At 45.8% G+C, this 24,062-nt stretch overlaps 2 protein-coding genes and 1 long non-coding RNA gene across 3 annotated transcripts in view; 2 read left to right on the forward strand and 1 right to left on the reverse strand.

Moving 5' to 3' along the window:
- Window positions 1-1,002: 1,002 nt before the first annotated feature.
- On the forward strand, window positions 1,003-8,056 carry LOC135829791 (uncharacterized). The gene is made up of 6 exons (XM_065342172.1): window positions 1,003-1,293; window positions 2,255-2,551; window positions 3,563-3,811; window positions 4,692-4,976; window positions 5,590-5,820; window positions 6,425-8,056. The coding sequence occupies exons 1-6, from the start codon at window positions 1,197-1,199 to the stop codon at window positions 6,511-6,513; spliced, it is 1,248 nt and encodes a 415-aa protein (XP_065198244.1). The 5' UTR covers window positions 1,003-1,196; the 3' UTR covers window positions 6,514-8,056.
- A 1,550-nt stretch (window positions 8,057-9,606) lies between these two features.
- Window positions 9,607-12,022, forward strand: LOC135829750 (uncharacterized). Its single transcript, XR_010555910.1, has 2 exons — window positions 9,607-10,725; window positions 11,400-12,022. It is a non-coding gene; the product is annotated as an uncharacterized LOC135829750 (long non-coding RNA).
- A 7,773-nt stretch (window positions 12,023-19,795) lies between these two features.
- LOC135829642 (mucin-5AC-like) overlaps window positions 19,796-24,062 on the reverse strand; it is a 19,243-nt gene continuing 14,976 nt past the window's right edge. Inside the window, exons 8-9 of the mRNA XM_065342039.1 lie at window positions 22,449-22,481; window positions 19,796-20,997 (exon numbers count right to left, since the gene is read on the reverse strand). Coding sequence (XP_065198111.1) covers window positions 20,705-20,997; window positions 22,449-22,481 — 326 coding nt within the window. The 3' untranslated portion in view covers window positions 19,796-20,704. The remainder of the gene's footprint in view (window positions 20,998-22,448; window positions 22,482-24,062) is intronic.

Consider the following 24,062-nt stretch of genomic DNA (forward strand, 5'->3'; position numbering starts at 1 on the left):
ACGAAATGTTTGCAGCGTCACAATGTAATGTTTCCGTGGCGAAATTGAAAGGATATTCACGCAGTGAAACGAGTTAGTTGCGCACTCAGTACCAACAACGCCATGAATAAAACTACAGAGTACAGTCGACGCCTCAATTACAATCATGTACATGTACATGTATGATTTACGTTCAATGAACAGTTCCGGGGCCAAGCAGAACTGAATCCGTAAACAGTAGCCACCGCTAGTGCCTCATTCTAGGAACAGCTAGTGGTGCGCTGCATTGGAGTGCACCCCAGTATCCCGGGTATACCCAACTGCACGCCAAGTACCAATGGTCGAGGAGCGACGAGGACCATGGTACCTGTAGCCTGAGTAGGATTTGTCAAGTCACTATCTGGTGTCAAGCGAGATAGTTTGTCATGTACGCGACTGTATGTCGATTCATAGTCATACCCGAAATCATTCATTCAATGGCTATAATAAAATTAAGTGTTGAACAAAATCACTGTAGACTACTACAGTACTAGTAAGTTTACGTCAATAGGAGTCCAATCCGATACAGAACTCTAACTAGGGTTAGATAGGGGTCTGATGACCAAGCAGTACGTGCTACTTCAGTTCGGCACAATGCCCGTGAGGTACTGCCCACTGCCCACGCGATATTTTCACAGTACAACATTGCGGCGCAGAGGGCAGGATGCAACGAAAGTGTTGATGGGAAATGTCTTCATTCCGGGGTTTCGGGTGGACTGGTGATGCGGCAACTTACTTGTGAATGCCTGTACTGTACTGTAGATCTCAGAGGAGCACTCCGTCAGCCAGCTGCACACCCACATGTACAGTCATGTACATGTTGATTTACATTGTGCCTTGGCGTTTGTTTGGTATTGATTTACCTTGGTATTGCTTTCGTACATGTATATTACGGCATATGCAAGCTGAATTGGCAGTGCCTGTCCGCCAGAGGTTTTCGCCGCATCTTCAGCTCCAGTCGCGGTCCTTATAAAAGAGAGCTGGGCTTACTCCCTCCTCAGTAACTATTTCAGTTTCATAAAGCCGGGCGAGAGAAACCTCCTTAGAAGAGAATTTCAACTTGTGTACTTGGTCAGGTGATAAGAGGCTGCCAACCCACAAAGCAATTTTCAGCAAGCCAAACTGATCTGACAGGACCTAAACTTTCTGATTTCAGATAAGCGTACGTGATTGCTGCAATGGCGCTTCTGTTTCAATGTTCTTGCTCCGTAAGAGGTAGCGTCGGTGTATTTCTGCTGATTCTGGTCGCCTTCGTCAGTTCTGGACATGCTCAAAGTAAGCCTATTGCTACAGTAATCATAAGCTTTACATGTACATGTAATACTATGTGAAGCCGAAGTGAATATCAGCCCATGATCCCGAGGCTGAATGTGACATTAGACTTCAACGTAAGGTGATATTTGGATTCGTTCTTTGGCACGAAAACCGCCCTGGTAGTCAAGCCCACCTTAGTCAAACCCTAGTTTGAGATGGATAGTGTGGGGTACATGTGGGCAGGTACAGGACGCCGGATGGATGCTTGAAAAGTAGGCGAGTGACTATCACTCTGGATAAAACAAAAATGATAGCCAATTTATCGAGCAATATCCGCCAAGGGCTAGTTTTACACACCATGAGAACATAACACTAAATACACCTACTTCTCTATGAATTCTGCAACGCCATAACTATGCAATGATTTTTCTAAAACTTTCATAAGGCAATAAGCAGAATCAGTGAAGCGGACATTGGACGTAATCATGAACAAAAATAAAAGATGGAGAAGTTGGATAAAAAGTTTCCGAACACGTTTTCTAGAGACATTCATCAGGGAAAATACGTCTCAATACTGAAATCAAGCAATAAACAACGATATTATAGATGTACGTGGAAGAGTACGAAATGCAGTATGTGAAAGAAAATAGTAAAACTGTCATGTTCTGGTTTCCTAAATTATTATCCATTGACCCCGCTCGTTCCTCATTCTGCATTCTACTTGGCCTAGAGGAAGAATAGGCAAGCTTGCTTGGCGATGTCAATGCGATAATAATACCAGTAAAAAATCGATGGATTTTCAATGTTGAAATATGACGATGAAGAACCGTACGGGTTTCAAAGTGCAGGAGGTACAGTTGTTTTCAAGTTATCTAGATTTGTACAACACAAATTCAGATTGCCAATTTTGGATTTAAACTAGACTTTTATTGATCCTTTCCCGCTGCCGTTTTCGTCTCTAATGCCTCTTCCCTTGCTGCAGATGTCCGCGTTATGCTCGACCAAGCCGACTTGATTGGTGCAGGCACGCTCCGCGCAACGTGTGTCGATATGGATGGCAACCCTACTAATCTGCCAGTCACCTGGTCGTTCGCCGATGATTCGGCCGTCCTACCTGAGGGAACGAACTTCAGCATCAGTGGCCAGAATTCCGAGACGATTGTCCTGCGCGTCGCCAGGGTAGTCATGCCTGACGATAGCCTAGTTAACCTCCGTGCGGTTATCCGTTTCAGGTGCGCTACGCAGGTGTCCACGAGCGATGACGCTACTGTAACGCTGTGTAAGTTTCCTATTACAATGTAGCAACATCCGTAGTCCAATACAATGTGTGGCGCAATAACCAGCAGGTTTTCTCTACACATAATCCTAGCACAGGAGGCACGCAAAGGTAGTGAGGGTTTGTTTGAAGTGACTCATTAAACCCACTGTTGTATTATTATAATATGAGTCATTATATCATGGTTGTACAACTAACAACAAGGGAGACTAGAAGCAGCGCAGATAGATGTACATGTACATATCTTGACTAGCTTGAGGGAAAGACACAAACGGGAAAAATCTGAAGACAAAATTGACTGTCATGAGTGAGTGTCATCACCAGGACTCGAACCAGGGACCCTTGCTTGTAGCTACAAATTACATTACATGTACATGTATACCTATAACAATAGGTAAGCAGAAAAGATAGCCGAAGACAATAGGAGTATAAGTATTATAGCACAGAGGTAAAATAGGAAATATACCAATAGTCCGAAAATGTTACCGGTATAAACACTGTAATTCTGCTTCTTTGCAATTTGAGAGAAACAGATTGTGTGCTCGACATTTCTAATGGAATTAAACATCTGGAGTATAATAATAATAATAATCTGGAGTATGGCTCACCTATATCCCTGAAAGCAACAATGGCGCTGTCAATGTATGAATTGTGTGTGTGGGGGGGGGGGGAGAGACAGGAAACCGCTGGGTCAAGCAAGTAATGTTCGAAACTGTCAAATTCTTGTGCTCCTGTTCTAATTGCCTTTCTCGAACGAATTCCTACACATCACTCAACACCATAACACCGGATTGCAGATGTAGATGCAGGTTCTAGTACACTTCGTTTCTCCAGAATCACAGTTTTCGTGTATCGTGTGCTGAATTGCGATTCTGCAGAAAAAAAGGTTTACTACATGTACATGTACAGCGGATGTTCTTGTGTTCAGTGATGTCTGCATCCTTCTTTCTACCTATACATGTAGTTGAACTGTACTTTTTCGTTATTTTCTCTACGTCCATTGTTCATTTTTAGACAATGATCTGTGTCTGGAGGAGTACTTCTACTGCTTTCGCCGCTTCAACTATGCACTGGGCTCGGCGACATGCACAAGCGGGCTGTCCACTGTTTCGGTCTCCGGCACACCCGTCACTTCGGCCCAGTACAACTGCACGTGCCTGTCCGGCAATGCTGGCGCTCCTTGCAGAAGCGTGCGGGACTGCGTCGCGAATGCGGCCTCCCCAAGAGATAGGCTTCTTCAGTGCACAGAACTCTACCCAGAACGTAAGCAACCCCACCAATCTGTGCGCAAAATCAATGAATTGCTTGTTAAACTTTAAGTACACAAGAGAGATTGGAAGCTTTGTCACAGCTCTGAGTTTTATGTATTACTACGATCATCAGGCAACTGATGGCCCCAAAACGGGCAGCCTGAAAAACAAGGGGAGCAAGGTGGGAAATTCTGAGGGGTATCATAGCGCAAGAGTGAGGAGCAGGCGTTAAGTTGCCAAGTCTTCAGACTTGAAATTTTATTGAATAGTCCGTCGCTGTCAAATTCACCATGAACCGTGTATGCAACTTCATTTATAGAGCAGCTCTGCAGTAGGTTATGTATCTTATATTGCATAGCACGCTGAGTACACGCGGAATTGATCCCAAGTTCCCAAGAAGAGTAAAAAAAGTAAAGGGGATGGAATAGTGAAGAGAACAATGGATGAAGATGTGAACACGTTTAGTTCAGCACTCGTCAGGAATCCTGGTCGAACTACAGTGAAGCCTGTGACTAACGACCACCCCTTGGGGCCAGAGAAAACGGTCTTTAGTGGCAAGCGGTCCTTAGTTAGAGGTTTGCACCGTACAATCATACTATGGAATGTGAGACCGCCCGTGCCAGGCGAAGTGGTATGTAGTACCAGGATGATCGTTAGTCACGGTGGTCTTTAGTTACAGGCATTATTGTAATGCGCAATGCAACACTATACAGTGTCATCCTCACTATTGCATATCCATTCATTGTTGTTACTGCACATTTTAATCAATCGATTGTTACCGTTTACCAAAGTATTCATATGTTATTCCAATAAGCTTCTCTCTAAGATTCTAAGATTTTTTGTCTTCTCGTGGTTTGGTTTTTCTTCACTTCCCATCTTTTTTCCCTTCTAAGGACTCACTGTGACGCCTTCCAGGGTGGATGTCTTCACGGGCGCCAGCGTCACCTTCAACTGTACCAGCGTATTGCCCATCACATCAGCAGGGGTGAGTTGGACTGTCCCTCCACAATTGCCCATGGACAGCTTGCACTTCTCAGCGCAAGGAGGCAACACGCTCACCATCGACCCTATCACCGCGAACGTCAGTCCTGATACCTTCGTTTCAACTACTTTTACTGTAACGTGCTCTGCGACCGTCCTTGGTGGCATGCAACGGGCCAACGCCGTACTCGATGTTCGTAAGTAACAGTTTCCATGACAATATGTGTAGGAGAAGTAGTTCAACTGTTTTGGCCAGCCAATCTTTAATACAGGGAAACCTGTCTAAGACGACCGCTCAAGGGACTTTCAAAATGTGGTCTCTGTTATCAGGTGGTCTTCTTATCCAGGGTCATTTGACAGGAAATAGCATCTCTTGATCCTGGTTTCAGTGGTCTCCTTGGACAGGTGGTCGCCTTATCCTTATCCAAAAAAACACACAGACAACGAATAAAGTACAATGGAGATGCAATAGACTAGTGTAGGGGAGAATATTTGGATCGGATGAACATGCAAGTCGGACACAATGTACTTTGAGTAATTCAGACGAACAGAAATCAGCCAGGGATACCGTTCACGCAGTCAACCAACAGCTCTAATACTGGCATTCTGTTCGTACGCGGTCTTTCTGCTGTCATCCCGATAACAATTCACTCAGAAGTGATAAACCATTAATTATATTTGTAACCCAATGCACACTGTCATACATGTGCATGTACTGGTGCACCTAGAAATTACAGCTGTGACGTCACACGGCATTGCTGTACCATGGTAACGGCAAGTGCGTTGTTTGTTTGCTTGCTGTCCTTTCAGGTGACTTCTGCACACAGCCAGACGCGTGCCAGCAGTCAACTCTGTATCCCCCCGGTAGTGCCGAGTGTGTGTCCTCACCCTTCACTGCTCCTCACTGCGATTGCGTGGCTGGCGCTGCCGGCCAGGACTGCAGAGGGCTGGAGAACTGTTCGAATGTGTCCACTTCAGCTACGTTTTTTGACTGTGCACGTGGGATCGGCTGCACACTGAATAACGGAGGCAATAGCGCAAGTGAGTTGTGAATAGAAAAGAGGAGCTGCATGCTTTCTTTCACAAAGACATTTTGTCATTTTCCGCTGTGTGCGTGCGTATGTGTGTGTGCGTGCGCGTGCGCGTGCCTGTTTGTGTGTTTGCTAGAGACTGTGAATATGATTGCACATGCTCTTTTTCGGCCAGTTGATGTACATGAACATGTCATGTACGTCTGTCTGTCTGTCTGCATATCTGTCTGTCTGTCTGTCGGTCCGTCTGTCTGTCTGTCTGTCTGTCGGTCCATCTGTCTGTCTGTCTGTCTGTCTGTCGGTCTGTCTGTCTGTCGGTCTGTCTGTCGGTCTGTCTGTCTGTCGGTCTGTCTGTCTGTCTGTCTGTCTTTCTACGTGTCCGTCTGTTGGCGTGTCTGTCTGTCCTTCTATTCACCTTCTCCCATAATTCATTTTGCCCTTTTTGCAAGAATGAGCACCTAGGATTCCTGCGTCCAATCTTAGAGGAGGGGGAGGAGGGATCTACCGGCTATTTCCGCTTATCATGTCTACGTTCTGATGTTGTGCGAGTTCTCTTTAATTTCAAAGGTTCAATATTAAAATGTTGTTTTTTCCTGGTCGTCTTTGCGGTGCAGGTCAGTACTTCAATTGCAATTCTGGAAACGCCATCCTGCCAAGCCTCAGCATGTTAGCAGTCCTGGCGCTAAGCGCTTTGTTCATGTAGTACGACTGCACTCCAGTCGGCTATCCTACATGTACCGCCGCTGCCGCGCAGGGGACAACTCTTACAGCACACATGTACATGTACATGTACATAATATTAACAATAATAATAGTTACAGTTCGCATGTCACTCTTGGAAGGATCCATGGGCTTAACGCATCTGTCAACGAAATCCAGGCAGAAGAGCCAACAAAAGGCATCTCATTATTGTTAGAACGTGTCGCAGTAAGAACAACTACGCAAGCGCAGCACATTTTTCCACAAGCATCAGCCATTTTTTCTTATCTAGAGCCAGTTCAAAACAGTCAGAAATATCATTATTGGCGTGCTTTAGATCATTTCTCAATATTGTCAATCCATCTGAGATGGGGTTGGCCCCGTGGGCGCTTGATGTCCCGGGTATTAATTGCCATCTCCAGTGCTTGGTAGGACGCTGAGTTACACTGCGTTACGCTGCGTTACGCTGAGTTACGCTGAGTTACGCTGAGTTACGCTGAGTTACGCTGAGTTACGCTGAGTTACGCTGAGTTACGCTGAGTTACGCTGAGTTACGCTGAGTTACGCTGAGTTACGCTGAGTTACGCTGAGTTACGCTGAGTTACACTGAGTTACGCTGAGTTACGCTGAGTTACACTGAGTTACGCTGAGTTACGCTGAGTTACGCTGAGTTACGCTGAGTTACGCTGCGTTACGCTGAGTTACGCTAAGTTACGCTAAGTTACGCTGAGTTACGCTGAGTTACGCTGAGTTACGCTGAGTTACGTACATGTACATTGTAATTGTTAAACTTACAAGTAGATACATAGATACATGTACATGCATTCAAAACACTGGAGCCATTATCGTTTCAGGTATTCAGACAGTAAAGCCGTCGCTGGTTACTCTTTTCATAAAAATAAATTAGTTTTGACATTTGGTTACTAAAAACATTAGTTTTGACATTCGTATGTACATGTGCAACATTGTTTTGATTTTTGCCTTTGTTCTTCCTTGATTTAGTCTCCTACTTGTACATGTACGTGTACATTTCGTTCTATCTCGTCACTGAGTGAGTAGATCTACGTGTTCGCACGGGTATCAGCTGGGTTGCATGTGTACAGTCACTCTGTGGGTACACACATGTACTGCATCCATAATTTGTCCCATTACAAATGTACATGTATGTTACCTGTCAGTGCTTGATGACCGCATCCACATTTTTGCAGTGCGCTCTTCACATTTTAGATTTAGATTTCAGCAGCGCCGATGAAAACAGTATTATGCTTTCCACTGGTTTGTGCCTACATGTATAAGCTACATATACATGATTGTATACTTTAACCCCGCAATTCGATCTCAGCGAACTGTTGTCTGCACTTCAGCTAGCTCCATATATTGAGTTTGCATAGTTTATCGGTTTATTTCCGTTTATCGGTGGTTTTCACTGAGGATTTTTCTTCCGTTCTGTTAAAATCTGGATTTACGTTCATCCACTTGTATTTACTTATTGATTGTGGTTTCACGGACTCTTTCTTTAGCCCGTCAAAGAGGCTGTTACCTATCTATTATCATATGTCCTTGTGTACTTGCGGTCACGCATTTTACATGATGGTCCGACGCGTGGTTAATTTCTCTAATTTTTTACGGTAACCGGACCGCCTCTTGTACGGGCAGAACTCAAAACGATTCATTGATCGCCAGCATGTTCAGGCTGTCCGCCTTCCCCGTGAAAAATAAAATACAGGAAATAAAAATACAGAAAGGAAGAGGACATAATTATGGATACGAGTTAAGAGAAACTCTCCATCACTGTAACCAGATACTACAGTCAGAAAGTGCAACAATTAGGCACAAAGCTGAAAAAGTACTGAAACATTCGACGTACTGACACCTAGCTTCAACACATCTCCGTTGCGCTAACCGACAGCCTTTCAACTCGGAAAGTTCAATGTTATGGCAAGACAAAAGAGCGGAAGGTAAGCGCAACGAAAACGAGCACAAGCTATAGTCCCAACGGAACAAAGAATGTCGATTGTTACTGGACGACGACGAGACCAGTAGGATACTTGGCAAAGCGGTCTAACTACAATTCGGAGCAGCAAAGCAGCGCACCACCCAACTTGGGTGGCTCATAAATATCAAAGATAAGTAAAGAAGGGGGAAGCTTTGCGAAAACGAATTGTGCAAGCCGAAAGCCAAACTCCAACGGTACTCTTCATTCATGACATTGTGATGGACTAGTAGTTGACTACAAAACAAGTTGTTTCACACGACATACGTTTCGCCGTATCGTTCGTGACGGCTCATCAGGTGTGCAATTTAATACTCGGATGTTGAGCCAATAATAAATGAGCCGAGCCAAGCTAAAAGGTGGCTTAGGCATAATTTTTGGAAATTTCTTTTTTCTTGCCAAAGTGATGTGTACATCCAACTTCCATCATGGAAAGTTTGGTGCCCATCTGAAATGTATATGTGCCATAAATAAGCATACATTGTGCACATGTCACAGAATGGCTGGTATCAATGACACTAAGGATTCCAAGACCTTCCCAAACTCCAAGAAAACATGGGACACCAAGTAGAGACAAAGCTTAGCAGGTGTGCAAGAAATACAAGAAGAATGAGCACTTGTGTTCTAATTAGAAGATCCAAGAAAGAAGAAATAACAGATCTACATTAAATTTTCATCATGACTCGTATTATTTTATCACGCAATACGAATTTTCATATCCTCCATCATGATGTTGTGACTATATGTTTCGCTGCGGTGGGGAATGTCGCATCTTACCAAGACAGTCCGTCATACTCTCTCCAATCACCTATGCCAGGATGAATTAATCCTTTCATTTAGCTCGTAGTGCAGTGCCAGAGATCTAGCTCCATTGGTGTACTTCCCTCGCACCTACATATAGGTCAAGTAGACTGCACATCGCTAACAAGCGGCACTGGTTCTCTGTCCGTCCTAGTCCATGTCTTTCTCCTTCCCTGCCAAGGATGCTGGTAGAAGGCGCCACGCGGGACAAAATGCTAGCAGGTAGAGTCAATGCATCGCTTCGTCGTGTGGCACTATTTCCTTGAAACGAGGAATTTTTGCAATCCAGTACGCCACGTCATGAACACTAAATTTGAAGGTAGCCGAAACAAAGTGAAACCTTGCAGCAAGAGCCAACTCACCAGGCCGCTTGTCAGAATGATAGTCGGAAGGCTTGTAGACGTCTCCACATAGCTACACTCGCCGCTCTAGTCGTGGCCAAGATAAGAAACACAGCCACTATGCATGCGCAACTCTTCCTCGTGAAGTAGGTTTTGGCGCACACGGATACAGAATGTCATCCTGCTCACCTCCACATTCTCTAGAAGCTCCAATACGATCTCTGGCAACGCCGAGGAATCCCCACAACGATGAAAGAGGGAACACTGAAGAAGTGTTGCTCAAACATAAAAGGCTTCTCTCTTCATTCGCTTGCAAATTTGAAAGTGAATATTTTCGCGATCGCGCTCGAGTAGAATTTTGCCAACTGTGACGTTTTGGTGATTTTCTCGATTTGTTGGCAAAACACGAAGCCACTTTTTAGCTTGGCGCGGCTCAAATATAGAAAGGAAGGGGATATAATGGATACGAGTTAAAGGGGCACTCCGGCTTCATTTTCGACGCCAAGTTTTCGATGCCAAGACGAAGGTAGGTGAAAGAGAAGACCCCTCGAACAAGAACGAGTCTCCAGAAGCGATCGAGTCGAGCAGGAAGACGACTTTTGAATTTCGCCGAGCGAGCGCTGATGACGTAATGAGAGAATAGCTTGCCAGTGGAAATGCATCTGCGCACATACATTTCACATACTTTTTGGCCAATTTTCAATCGAAGAGGAGGTTGTTTCTATGTTCTCTCAACGTCGTGAGCGATCCCGTCTTCTATGCCCTTCCAGGTACCCTCAAGGTCCTCCAGAGGAGAATTTATCTCCAGCGAAGCGTTGTTGATCCGCTAAATTCGTCTTGAGACATATTCACCCAGTGCAGTGCTGATAAATGTAGAATGTTGAATCTGTGATAATTGTTGACGATGGAGAGAGAGGCTGATAGCCGCTGTCGCAGGGAGAATGAAGCTGCTGGAAGTAACAACGGGGAGCCCGTTTGTATCACCTGAACAACCAGACTTCAAAGCAGCTTGACCAAATCGGAGGGTGCCTCGTTGCTTACTGTGAATATTACACCGACATGAATTACTACAAGTACACTGGTGAGTTTTTATCTTGTTTTGTTCGTATGCTAGTACCCTGGCCTGGAGTTCTCGTTAGCAAATTCCTATTTCCTGGCGTTTCCTAAACATTCCGTGTAGTACTGAATACGTGATCAAGTATTCCGATTTGGGTAGATGTGGAATTTGGACATGTATTTTATAAAAAAATTCTATTTTCCCAATAGAGCGTTTGTAGTGAAATGGTTGCCCAAATACAACGAAATTGATTCTGCAGTTCTACAACTTGTACTGAAATCCAGTCAAAGTAAAAATGATTCTTCATGACAGTTGAGGGCAATGAAATCTGATCCAGGCATAACGAATAGTGACGCCTGCCACCCCGAGAACGAATGCCCATTTGGTGGGGGATACCTAAGTACTCGAAAGTGGTGCGTGTTTCAATGAGGCATGGAAGTTTTATGATATGATCTCTGGTCAATGCAACATACGATAGCCATCATGAATTGCAGGCTTCGAACGCAACTCAGACCAGAATTGGCAATTCCCTAAGTTTATAATTCCATGGCCCCAGCTGTGGTTATAGAAGTTGTTTTGCACATTATTCTTATAGTCGATAGGTTTATACTGATGGCCACAAACAACGGCAGTTCAAACTTCACTGACGTGTTCATGAGCTGAGAGATTTCTCTCCACTATTTCTGTTGTGCATACAGGTCTGTCCAATATGCATTGACCGTATTGGGTATGGTATCTGCTCTGAGAAGGGAATCGCTGGAGCCACAGTCCAATTATACAGGCTTTCAAGAAACAGAGAGGATCCATCTTTCCAAGCTGATACCTGATGTGTACCGACAGAATTCTCACGAGATACCTTACGGACTACGTGTGGTGTGTACTTCATAGTACTCCTTCGACTACTATCTAGAATTAAGTCGACTGAAACAAGTTCAAACAACTTTGGCTTCAAACGAGCCGTCGATTAGACAAACAAAACATTCTCTCATATACTGGAGCACTCTGACAACTCACGACCTATTCCTAACGATTTCCACCGCTTATAAATATGTAGAGTGCTGATTGGAATGTGCTCACAATCTCAACAATTCAGTGCTATAATTATTTGAACAATGTGTTAGAAATTATTCCACTTTTCCTTCTATAAGATTAATGTTGTATCCACATATAATCCACAGTGCTCCAAAGTTTCAGAGTTCTCAGGGTATCAAACAAAATTATTTCAAATACAGTGAAATTGTTCGTGGACATTATAGCGTAACTAATTTACTTGTAGTTCCCTGGTCCTTTTCTTTGCTATAAATTAATCCTTTGCTCTCTAGCCGCCTGCGACTCCAACAGTGAAATTGTTAGTTCATATTTATAATGTGGGAGGGGGTTGAACATATATTTTATAAAAGGGACCTACAACTGTAATACCACATTACAGTAGCCAGCAAATGTGTAGAAAACAGAAATGCATGTTCCCATCATTGTACATGGATGGGCGCAGCAGGCCGAAGCTATCAGCCAGAACAGGATTTACAATCACTTAGAGATACTTGAGCTATTCCAGTATTCTCCGTGAGCTGTCCCATTCTACAATGGTTTATGCCACCATTATTTCTGGTAGTATCCATGTGCATAGTTCCAAGACCATCTCGGATGCTTCAGCAATTTGTGCCACGGCAAAAGACAATGCTTGACTCGGTCACTGGGGCTGTCAAACTTCCCATCACAAATGAACTTCAATTTCTCATCTGTTTCAAGTATATGTACTGCCATGACTTGACCATGCTTCATCCACAGCTGGGCGAAGATTGTGGCGTTGAATTCCATAGCGCACCTTCTTGCTGCCTTGCAGGAGTATGTTGAGAGAAGTGAACATATTTTTACTAAAAAGACAACAGCCACTGAAGAGGATAGCATTAGCAATAGCCTTGGGTGAATTTCCTGCAGGTACACGTTGTTGGTAGGTCTACTGGTCGGTCTCCATATCGTCAAGTTCAGAAATCACCTGTACTACACATCTTGTAGAAGGGATCCTGATCGAATATTTTTCTGGTCGTAAAATTCACTAAACTGAGGGCGAGACAAATAGTCAGTACTCCCCGATTCCGTCAAGCTGCTTTGAAGTCTGGATGCACATGTGATGCTAACACGCTCCCCGTCGTTACTTCCAGCAGCTTCATTTTCCCTGCGACAGTGGCTATCAACCTCTCTCTCCATCGTCGACAATTATCACAGATTCAACAGTCTACATTTATCAGCACTGCACTGGGTGAATATGTCTCAAGACGAATTTAGCGGATCAACAACGCTTCGCTGGAGATAAATTCTCCTCTGGAGGACCTTGAGGGTACCGGAAGGGTATAGAAGACGGGATCGCTCACGACGTTGAGAGAACATAGAAAACAACCTCCTCTTCGATTGAAAATTGGCCAAAAGGTATGTGAAATGTATGTGCGCCGATGCATTTCCACTGGCAAGCTAATCCCTCATTACGTCATCAGCGCTCGCTCGGCGAAATTCAAAAGTCGTCTTCCTGCTCGACTCGATCGCTTCTGGAGACTCGTTCTTGTTCGAGGGGTCTTCTCTTTCACCTACCTTCGTCTTGGCATCGAAAACTCGGCGTCGAAAATGAAGCCGGAGTGCCCCTTTAACTCTCCATCACTGTAACCAGATACTATATACAGTCAGAAAGTGTAACAACTAGGCACAAAGCTGAAAAAGTACTGAGACATTTGACGTCCTGGCACCTAGCTTCAACACATTTCCGTAGCGCTAACCGACAGACTTCCAACTCGGAAGGTTCAAGGTTATGGAAAGACCAAAGAGGGGAAGGTAAGCTCAACGAAAACGAGCTCAAGCTACAGTCCCAACGGACCAAAAAATGTCGATTGTTATTGGACGATGACGAGACCGGTAGGATACTTGACAAAGCGGTCTAACTACAATTCGAAGCAGCAAAGCAGCACACCACCCAACTTGGGTGGCTCATAAATATCAAAGATAAGTAAAGAACGGGGAAGCTTTGTGAAAACGAATTGTACAAGCCGAAAGCCAAACCCCTACGGTACTCTTCATGCATGACATTGTGATGGACTAGTTGACTACAAAACAGGTTGTTTCACACGACGTGCGTTTCGCCAAAACCTTGAACCGTCCGAGTTTTAAACTAAACAATCTGCTGATGAGATAACATCGCACGACACTGACCAACCATACTGACATACATGTATAGCGTAACTTGTAGTTCCTTTGTCCTTTTACGTTCTTATAGGATTTTGTAGATATACATTTTTAACTCGGATTCTTAGTATTACTATTATCATGTGGCCACCCACAATGCCCAGCACCAGGGGCTCCGAAATGTGGCGAGACTGCCGTCGTTGGTGCGCAGACAAAGCAACCAAATCCGGGATAGCCATCCAGCCATGCCGATGCCAACACCCGCCGATCATCGCCAGACAATGCGGATTGCCCCGCAACAACTGGCAAAAAAACCTGAAAGAGGCAAGTCTCAACAGGAGCAAGTACCTCCTCACCCAAATCCATAGCCGGAAAAAAGTATGCCCATTTGTGCCTTAAACCATGTGTCATCGCAGCATAGGCCGCATGAGGCTCAACAGCCGCAAATTCTTTTAGAACATTCAGCTCTCGCATCCACTCATCCGCACGCTGAATTGCAAAATCACGACAGAAAGCGGAAGTGCCCAGCCCAGCACCAAGGTAACGAACACCATCCGTCTTCACAACAATAGCCGTGTCTCCAAAGTGCTCGTTGGCAGCCACCTCAAGCCCAGGCTACACAAGCAACTGAGTTTATTTTCATGAATAATGTATCCATAACCTTCGGCATGAGTTTTCAAATTATCATACCACACGCGGAGCGGACCAAACTTCCCCGCTGCGGCAGAGTCGTCCGCATACTATCCTTGGCAGACTCTACCCGCAGAAGCACGCAACGATTTGACCAAAGGTGTCAATGCAACAGCGTATATTGCCATTGATAAAGGATCACCCTGTGTGGTTCCCTCACGAGACAGGATGCTTCCACCTCCAGATACATGCAACGTTGCTGGAGACTGGTAAGTAATTATTTGAGATAGTGGAGGGCACACCCTGGCAATGTTGTGAAGGGCGGCGCATCGATTGAGGCTATTGAATGCATTCTGGGCATCCACCAACAACAAAGCCTCCGTTTCGTCATGCTGAAAAGCAATTTCCATTGCCTGGTGCATCGACTCAAGACCTGTTGGGATCCCGGTACAGGCCTGTTCAACGCCACACTACTCCATAATATCGGACCTCATTACAGACAAGGCTGCCTTTGAACAAATTCGGCGAAATACCTCGCCCACCCCGATAGGTCTAACTCCAGGATTTTTGTTAAGTGCAATGAGACGGCAAGCAACATAGGGTGCCAAAGATCCTTCAGGCAATTGGACTGTATAATTATATGATACGCGTAAAAATGGCTACGGCATCACGTAGGTCGGTCGATGCACCCTTATAGCACGTACACATTCTGCGCCAAGCACCAGAGTCCAAACCAGACGGGCCCGCCGATCCGCGGACCGCCAAGGCTGTTTTCTTTATCAAGTCAATATTAATACCGGCATAGTAAATTTCATTCACATGGCCCAGTGGTCCGGGAAGCAACACATCCGGATTAGGCACAGCAGGCGCAGGGTGTTTCTGACGCAGGATATCGCCAACCACGCAATCAGTGCCACCCACGAGCACCACATCATTCATAGCAAGAACCGGCGTAACAGACTGCTTCTTCCCGCAAGAGCTGAGCATACGCACGGCTGTCGTAACTCTGCCCTGGGCCATAAGTTTACCAAACCGGCGTGGTTGATCATCATCAAAACGACCCCCATGACCAGTCCTACCCATTAAGCCGCGCTGGATCGTGTCGCCCTCATCGAGGAGCTCGATAAGATTTCCATCCTTCCATAACCCAAGACGGCGCTCCAAGTGTTTGCCACAATCCTTGGCTGCCATGGCACGCCCTACGCGTTGTAGTAATAAAGAGGGTAACATGAAGAACCTAGTACTAGTGTACAAGGAATCAACATCCACTCCCTGAGATATATTGAATTTTCGTAGTTCCGTAGTGAGCACTCGAACAAAAGCCTTGCCGGAGGCCCCATTAGGCACATGAAAAAGCTTTTGTTGCCAACCAATAACCTTTTTATAGGCACGGATGACAGTATCGGATGGTATGGCTCGAGGGTGTTGCTCCGCCAGGGGCGTTGAGACAGGTGCATTACCCGACCCCTTGGCACGGCCTACTCTATGCGCTAAGTCAACACGCAGAGGCTGCCAGGAACATTCAACATCTGGCAAAGCGCATCCACTGTCATTTTTGTGTGGTTCGGAAGAATCGGTCAACAACCTGGAGGAAACCGATACAGAAGCGCGGACGACATTATCAGGTGGTACACCTGGAGGATGTTCCTCAACAGGGGGCGTCGAGACAGGTGCATTGGTCGACCCCTGAGCAGGGTCTTCACGATGCAGTAAGTCAACACGCAGAGGCTGGCAGGGACACTCAACGCTAGTCAAGGCGCAGGCACTGCCAAGTAGCTCATGTGGCGCGCAAGAATCAGTCCACAACCTAGGGGAAACTGGTACAGAACCCGTCCGTGAACATGGTGCTTCACCATCTGGGCGCACACCTCTCACACTTGGGATAGGTACGGCGATGGTGTACGAAGCCATCCCCGAGTGTCCACCGGGCGGCTGCGGAGCGGAAGACCCAGACAACGCGGTGACGGAAGCCCCAACACGACCATCAGCCCGCGTAACGTTAGGGATCCCATCACCAGCACCATGCTCAGCAGGCGCCAAGCAGCCACGAATAGATGCCATACAAGAGTTAGTGTTACCATTTGGATCGGCACTACATGATATACATGTAGCTGTACTAGTGGTTTGCCCGACCATCGGGTCCGGCACATTAGTTTGAAACCTTGCTTCTATGGATCCGGGAATGCGGTTGGCACTGTGCCTTTCCCGACCGGGGTAACAGTCAAAGCACGGATTGCGGCTTGAGGCACACACGCAGCGAACGCATGTGCCCCCTTTCGCACAGCCACAACAAACTATTGTGGATTACCAAATGCGGCTACCAACAGCGATGCGCGCAGCCCCAACAGAGGAGAAGCAATGACCCTGCCAAACGCACTGCAGAGCCATTGGAATGGCCAAAAGAGCTGATTGAAAAGAACTTTTTTACGGTCAAACTCTACGTATGTTCGCAAGCCTAGTTGAAGCCGGAAGCTAATTAGATCGAGAAAGGAGTAGTGTGACGAAGGCACCAATCTCGTGGCAGTTTGCCGAACTAACGATAAAGTTGATTTGAAGTGACCGTGGTGAAGAATTTGCAAAGAGTGATGAATAGTAATAATGCTGGTATCGGTGTTACGGACCGAGCGGCAGTGAAACCGTACATGGTATCGGCCGCCGTTGCAACCGGCCACGCCGCACTGCCACTTACACATGCAAGGCCAGGGAGCGACCACGCACGCGAACAAATGCAATGATAATGTTGAGCAGGGGCGAAAGAACGAAGCAGAGCGTAGTGGTATTTTTCTGTGTATTTTGATAAGGCGAGCGGCAATGAATCCGATCTACTGCCGCTGCCGACCGATGCTGCTTATTTGACTCAATAGGAAGGGATAAGCTGCAATAACGATATTGATTTGTCACCAGGCTTGTTGGATATGACCCAAGACATATGTATCCAAGCTATCGAGAAGTCAAAGCAAGCGTGAAGTCAAAGTAAGCCCAGATGGAAGAGATCAACAAGAAAAATGACTCCAGGTCAAATGCGCAAGGAGACTTACAAAAGTCTTTCTCGGACGCCTAGCCGATTATTGTTATAAAAATCTCTCGAATTACGAGAGACGGAAACAACGCCACTATCAAGAGCAGCACCAGCATCGGCAGCAGCAGCAGCAGCAGCATGCAGGCAACAGGCGCTAGGCAGCGCAGCAAGCAGCCACGTCCAAGCAATTCAAGCAAGGTCCCGTTTCAGCAGCTCGCCAGAAACCAAAGCCAGAACCAGAGCTGAAAGCCAGAGCTCAAAACGGAGCCCAAGTGAGAGCTCAAAACACCCTGACCGACTTCCAGAGCTTCCAGACCAGATCATTTGCATTACTTAGCAACAAATGCCTACCTGCTGTGGTGTAATTTCACCACTTGCCTCTTGCTGACTTTTTGACACACTGCTTCATCACACGTGACATACTTTGACTTTACTCCGGCTCGGCGCCCCGCCATCGGGGCCAGTCGTCACTCTACTCCTGTTTCCTATCACCCTGTCTCCCTGCTTCACACCTGACTCATACTCACAGTCGACTAGTTATAGCTTGCTACTGCCCAGCGCCCTGCCATCGGTGCGGGTGGCAAATAATTTACGCCTAGCGCCTGATCTGTATTATCCCGCCTCCCTGCCTTGCGCTTGACTCGCACTGTGCTACGGTCCAATGCAACATCTTCATTGACATCAATGCAGGCCAGCTTTACACCTGGCTTTGGGGGGGGGGGTTCCCGCCTCCCCGTAAGCAGAATAGATTGCGCGCTTCGGGCGGAACAGGCACATAATATTAACCTACCCATTGGCAGCAAGAAAGCGGACGTGCGACTAGTTGTTGGAGGTGACGGCGCTGCGAATACCTATACTGGCTCTCAACGTCTGTTTAGCACAACTCCATGAGCGACTCTGACCCACGCTGCTACCTGGAGCTTCACGAGGTGTTTGTCGCGCTGGAAACAAAGCGTCTGTAAGTTTGTATCCCTGGTGATGGTTTGGCCTGGAGAGCAGTATGTAAGTGGTGCTTTTCAGGCACAATCTTCCTCAGCCTACTCGAGCTCAACTGATGAGGGGTGAATTCCCCGAAGCACTGTGTATTGAGCAGGGAGTGGTTCTTTCTTGCAGGTTTGCCGAGTGGAAGGTGCGGCGTGCTCCTCGTGTGCTCCAGGTGGCAGTCGTGAGTCAGTCAAGTGTCAAGTACGGCAGGAAGCGTGTGTTCGTAGTTGGAACAATCAACTTCATGACTATTACCGCCGAAGTCGCAACTTCTAAGTTTATAAAATTTATAATAATAATTATTAGTATCTTTGTAGAAAGGAAAAGGAAATATAGATACGAGTTGAAAGTAACTCTCCATCACTGTAACCGCGCTACGGAGATGTGTTGAAGCTAGGTGTCAGGACGTCGAATATCTCAGTACTCTGTCAATTTTGTGCCTAGTTGTTGCACTTTCTGACTGTATATAGTATCTGGTTACAGTGATGGAGAGTTACTCTCAACTCGTATCTATATTTCCTTTTCCTTTCTACATCTATTTGTGCCTCAACATCCGAGTTTCAAATTAGTATCTTAGTGTATTTTTATTTTTGGAGTTTTACGAGTTGATTCTAAGTACTATTATGAGATGAAATAAAAATAAAACAGGAAAGGGCACAGGCCCTGATACGTGCAAGGGATAGCAATCAACCTTGCACATGAATTGAGCATGTGTTCTAAATACATGAAAATGTAAATGCAAAACAATAAAAAACAAAAACACAAACAATGAGCAATAACTTCAGGACTGGGCACAAGTCCTAAACCAGTAAAAGGTGCAAGAGATAATAATCAACCTTGCGAGTTCGAGTCAAAGCATGCGGACTCACAACAAAATGGCATCAACGTGAGCAAAGACGAAGAAGATCTTTCTGGATTGTTTTTCATTAGTACAACGTAGCTTCCTGAGGAGTGTTGTGCGAAAACTAGTTCGAAGTAAGATTTTTTTGTTCATCATTTCTTCAATAATAAGGCGAGAAGGCACTGAACGAAGTGCCAACCTACGAATACAACTTCAGTGCAACAACGTGCTCTTCCTGCTTACACAAAACAGGCTTATGAAGTGCCTTCTCGCCTTTGGTTACGTATTCTTGTTACCTTTTTTGCCTTTCCTCTAGTGGTTTTATTGCACTTGTATCTTGATGTTATTTCTAACACCTTTCTATTTCCAGTACTTAACTTCAGCTTCTTTGGTTGTATCCTTAGTTCCGTATTTTTCCCACTGATGATAGGAACGAGAAAATCAATTCTGGGTTTTCAATCATATTTTTGTTATAAAATACACAGTAATACATGTCAAACAAGTAACATAGTTGCGTGATGTCGGCGGCCTTCATCCTATTCATAGCTTTATTAAAATTATTATCTCCACGTAGATTATTTGAATAATAATAGTAATAAGAAAGGTTTGCTCCCCACACCGGAGCTCGCGCTATTCCGCCGACTTTACTTGACACTTGAAAATAATAATAGTAATAATAATAATAATTGAAACTCGGATGTTGAGCCTTAATGTAGAAAGGAAAAAGACATTATGGATACGAGTTAAGAGTAACTCTCCATCACTGTAACATGATACTTTATACAGTCAGAAAGTGCAATAACTAGGCAGAAAACTGACAGAGTACTGAGACATTCGACGTACTCGTATCCTCGTATCGTGTCCTTTTCCTTTCTACATTTATTTATGGCTCAACATCCGAGTTTCAAATAACAGTAATAATAATATTATACAGGGAATGACAAGGCAGCGAATGTTTTATTGTGTTACAGGGAAGGAGGGTTGGGAATAAAATATTGAGAAGAAGAGAGAATGGTGGATATCTCAATGAGGAGCGAAGCGTGTGAATGTAAAGAGGTGGAAAGACGATAAAACAAATCTTGAAAACGTATTGCGGATTAGGCGAATGCACCTGCAAAGCCACCATATACTGTGCGGTTTAATTTCAAGCGATCAATTTCTACCTCGAGTCCCTGGCCGTTGGGGAAAAATAAAATCCAAAGATATGCATGTGTATTGGATGGGATGGACAAAGCCACATATTATCGTATGGTGTCATAGTGGGTCCCTTCGGAGCTTGTTCCGATGCCGTATGCATCATTCTCCCTCAAGTCGGGCATGTCAATCTCGTTGGAGAACTGCACTGGAACTTTGGCATATTACCTTATTGTGTCATAGTGGGTCCCTTCGGAGCTTGTTCTGATGCCGTATGCATCATTCTCCTTCAAGTCGGGCATGTCAATATCCTTGGAGAACTGCACTGGAACGTTGGTAGTCTCTGCCCTGGGTTCCTGTGCACGGCGCTTGATAATGCAAACAAATATCATCGTGGAAATGAGAAACCCAGCCAAGAAGCAAGCAACGCCAACAATGATAGTTGTGCCTGATGTTGCACCGCTTGAGTCGGACGAGCCTGGGGAAGAGAAGGGATGTGTGTGGGAAGGGGTTGGGGCTGGAAGAAGGAAGAAAACACTATTAGTTCGCGCAAAATGGTACGGTTAATTATCCGTCAGATGCATGCTGCCGATAACTATTCTGTCTCCAATAGGCATTATTCCCGTAGATTCAAATAGGGCTTTCAAATGCAAGATCACACCGTGAAGCAACTTGGAAGAATGAGTATGTATGCGAAGTGTATCGGGGGAATGCATGCAGGGAGATAGTGGGGGTTCGAATCCTAGATTCTCGAACGCTATGCTTTTTTGCCTAGCTCATCATGCATGTTATTCAAACAGATGGAAACTGTTTGCAATACAATGATGTAGCCGATCAGTTGGTTGTGGTATGGTTGGGCATTATTGCTGTCCTTGTCGACGTAAAACACTATAAGACCGCAACGAAGTTGGGGCCAAAGAGAAAGTTTATAATTATAACCCAATAAATTCTTAGGAAATTAGAGGCCACATGCCACGTGAGTTCCCTTCGGAAACGGACACGATAATTTACTTTACTTACTCTACATGCCACGTACTGCTCTTTTCTCTCCGAAACTCAACACTTGCAAGCCAGATATGAAAGAAAGAAAAAATCATCAGTCACACCACCGAGACTCGAACCAGGGACCTTGCAATTCGCGAGCAATGCTCTAACCAACTGAGGTACAGTATGACTCTTATCCACAGTGATGGTAAATCTATCCTTCTTCGATCAATCCATATCTGGCTTGCATCATACTGGCAACTCACACCAATCAAGAGGGCCCTCGGCCATTTGCTTGATATCATGGGGAGCGCATCAAACTATGTCCACTGTGAATATCTGGCTTGCAAGTGTTGAATTTCGGAGAGAAAAGAGCAGTACATGGCATGGGGCCTCTAATTTCCTAATACTTTGAAATTCTCCGTGAAGTCCAAATTTGAAATTGCAATTTGTATTTTGCTCGCAGTGCACATAGTACAGTTCTGGCCAGAGAAATCCGATTGCCGTATGTCGACAAATTCTTGCAAAACAAATTTCGGCCGCAACTGATTTTCCGCCAAATATGATCAGGGCGAAAATAGCCGAAAATAAATACGCTCGGAATATTTGTTGACTTTGAAAAGTAGAGTGAAACCTGTCCCAGAAGACCACTGCAGCCTAGGACCAACGGATGCTGCTTCCAGTCAAATGACCCTGGATAAGGAGACCACCTGGTTACAGAGACCACATTTCGAAGGTCCCTTGAGCGGTCGTCTTAGACAGGTTTCAATGTACTTGATAAAAGCAGTGCTGCGCTCGAGTGCGCAGAGTGTTTTGTGTGGTGCTAGGACTGCATAGCCCTCGGCACTATTATATTCATGAGGTTGGGTTCCTCTGGCCAGGATTGTACAAATATGTACGGAGAGAGAAACACACACACACACACACACACACACACACACACACACACACACGAACCTGCAGGACACAGTCATGATGGCTTACCTGCACATGTTGAGCAGCTGGGATCGGCCACATCTAGTCAAAGAAAGACACAGGAAATGATCGACTTACGGATACAGACACATACACGCATGCACACACACACACAAACACAAACACACACACTTGCAGTGGCGGGTTTAGGGGGGGGGGGGGGGTGCGCGGGGGGCCTGCCCCCCCCCCCCCCCCTCAAAAGTTTCGACCTAGGTTTCGAAGAATAAAAGGTAGTGTTAGCTAGGCTCGGGGCGGGGGGCGCGCGCGCGGCCTGAAACAATCGTCAAAAAGCGGTTGCACGGTACGGTGCTGAAGCTGGTGTTGATTGTACACACTACCGTCTACAGAGTACAGTGGGCATGCGCGGCTACAGAAACACGGTGACCTGACTGTGTACACTGTACTGTCGATCCCTGTTGGGACGCGCTCCACGCATCTTCAAAGTACAAACATCGAAGAAAAGTCTTCGAGTCAACCAAAACACGATTCGAATGCCGAGGGCTCAGGCGATCATCCTCGTTCGAAACGTGTTTTGGATGACTCGAAGACTTTTCTTCGATGTCTCAGCGACAGCCCAAAAGGCCAAGCTCTAGCCAACAGAGTCTGGATGGATTTTTGCAAAGCGTTCCTGTGGCGGTGCAACTCCTGCTGCCGCTCCAACAGGAAACAGTGGGAGTGATGAAGTCGCTGTCATTCCAGTTGAACTTTCGGAGCGGACTGACCGTCACACTCCGCCAGACGTGGAAGCATCTGTTGTCAGCGAGCAGCCAGAACATGAAGAACAGCGCACAGTGACAAGTGGGCATAGTACCGCTGGCTATGTAAAGGATGCTTTGAGCGGTGATAAATCATTATTGTTGGACTCGCATAAATTGCAGTTAATTCGCTCGCATAACGGCAAATTTGAAGATTACAATGTACAATGCTTATGTTGCTGCGTGTACAGAAATACTGCTCATTTTGTGTGAGATTTACGTCTCCTTGACATCGGTTTTCAAAATGGCTGACCTGGGACAGTAGCATGATGTCATCTACCCCACCCCATCCCGGGCGTGACCCCCCCCCCCCCCCCCTCGTCCAAATCCTGGACACGCCACTGACTTGTACTTGCTCACTGCTAAAACTGGTCATATGGGCCCGGGAGCGGGGAGAGTGGCTCAAAAGGAATCCTGGGCAGGTAGCTCAATCGGCTATTGAACTGCTCAACAGCCGACACCCCTGGAATCCCAAAACTCTGTGTGGAATTGGAAATTATTCCACCTATAGGCTCACCACGAGTAAGACGTAAGTTGGTTAGGACAAGGTGAAAAAAAAAAGGATTGACAGCATCAGGGTATCCATCCCGGGCGCGATCCAACTGGATTTGCCCCCCCCCCCCCTGCTCTAAGCAGTCTTAAACAGGGTAGATGTATGTGTTCCGTGACACAAAATCTGCGCTCGTCTTATACTCCAGTGCGGCTCATACTCCAGTGCGGCTCATACTCCAGTATGGCTTATACTCCAGTGTGGCTTATACTCCAGTGTGGCTTATACTCCAGTGTGGCTTATACTCCAGTGTGGCTCATACTCCAGTGCGGCTCATACTCCAGTGTGGCTTATACTCCAGTGTGGCTTATACTCCAG

Source organism: Sycon ciliatum, chromosome 13, assembly GCF_964019385.1.
Source record: "Sycon ciliatum chromosome 13, ocSycCili1.1, whole genome shotgun sequence".
Lineage (NCBI taxonomy): Eukaryota > Metazoa > Porifera > Calcarea > Leucosolenida > Sycettidae > Sycon > Sycon ciliatum.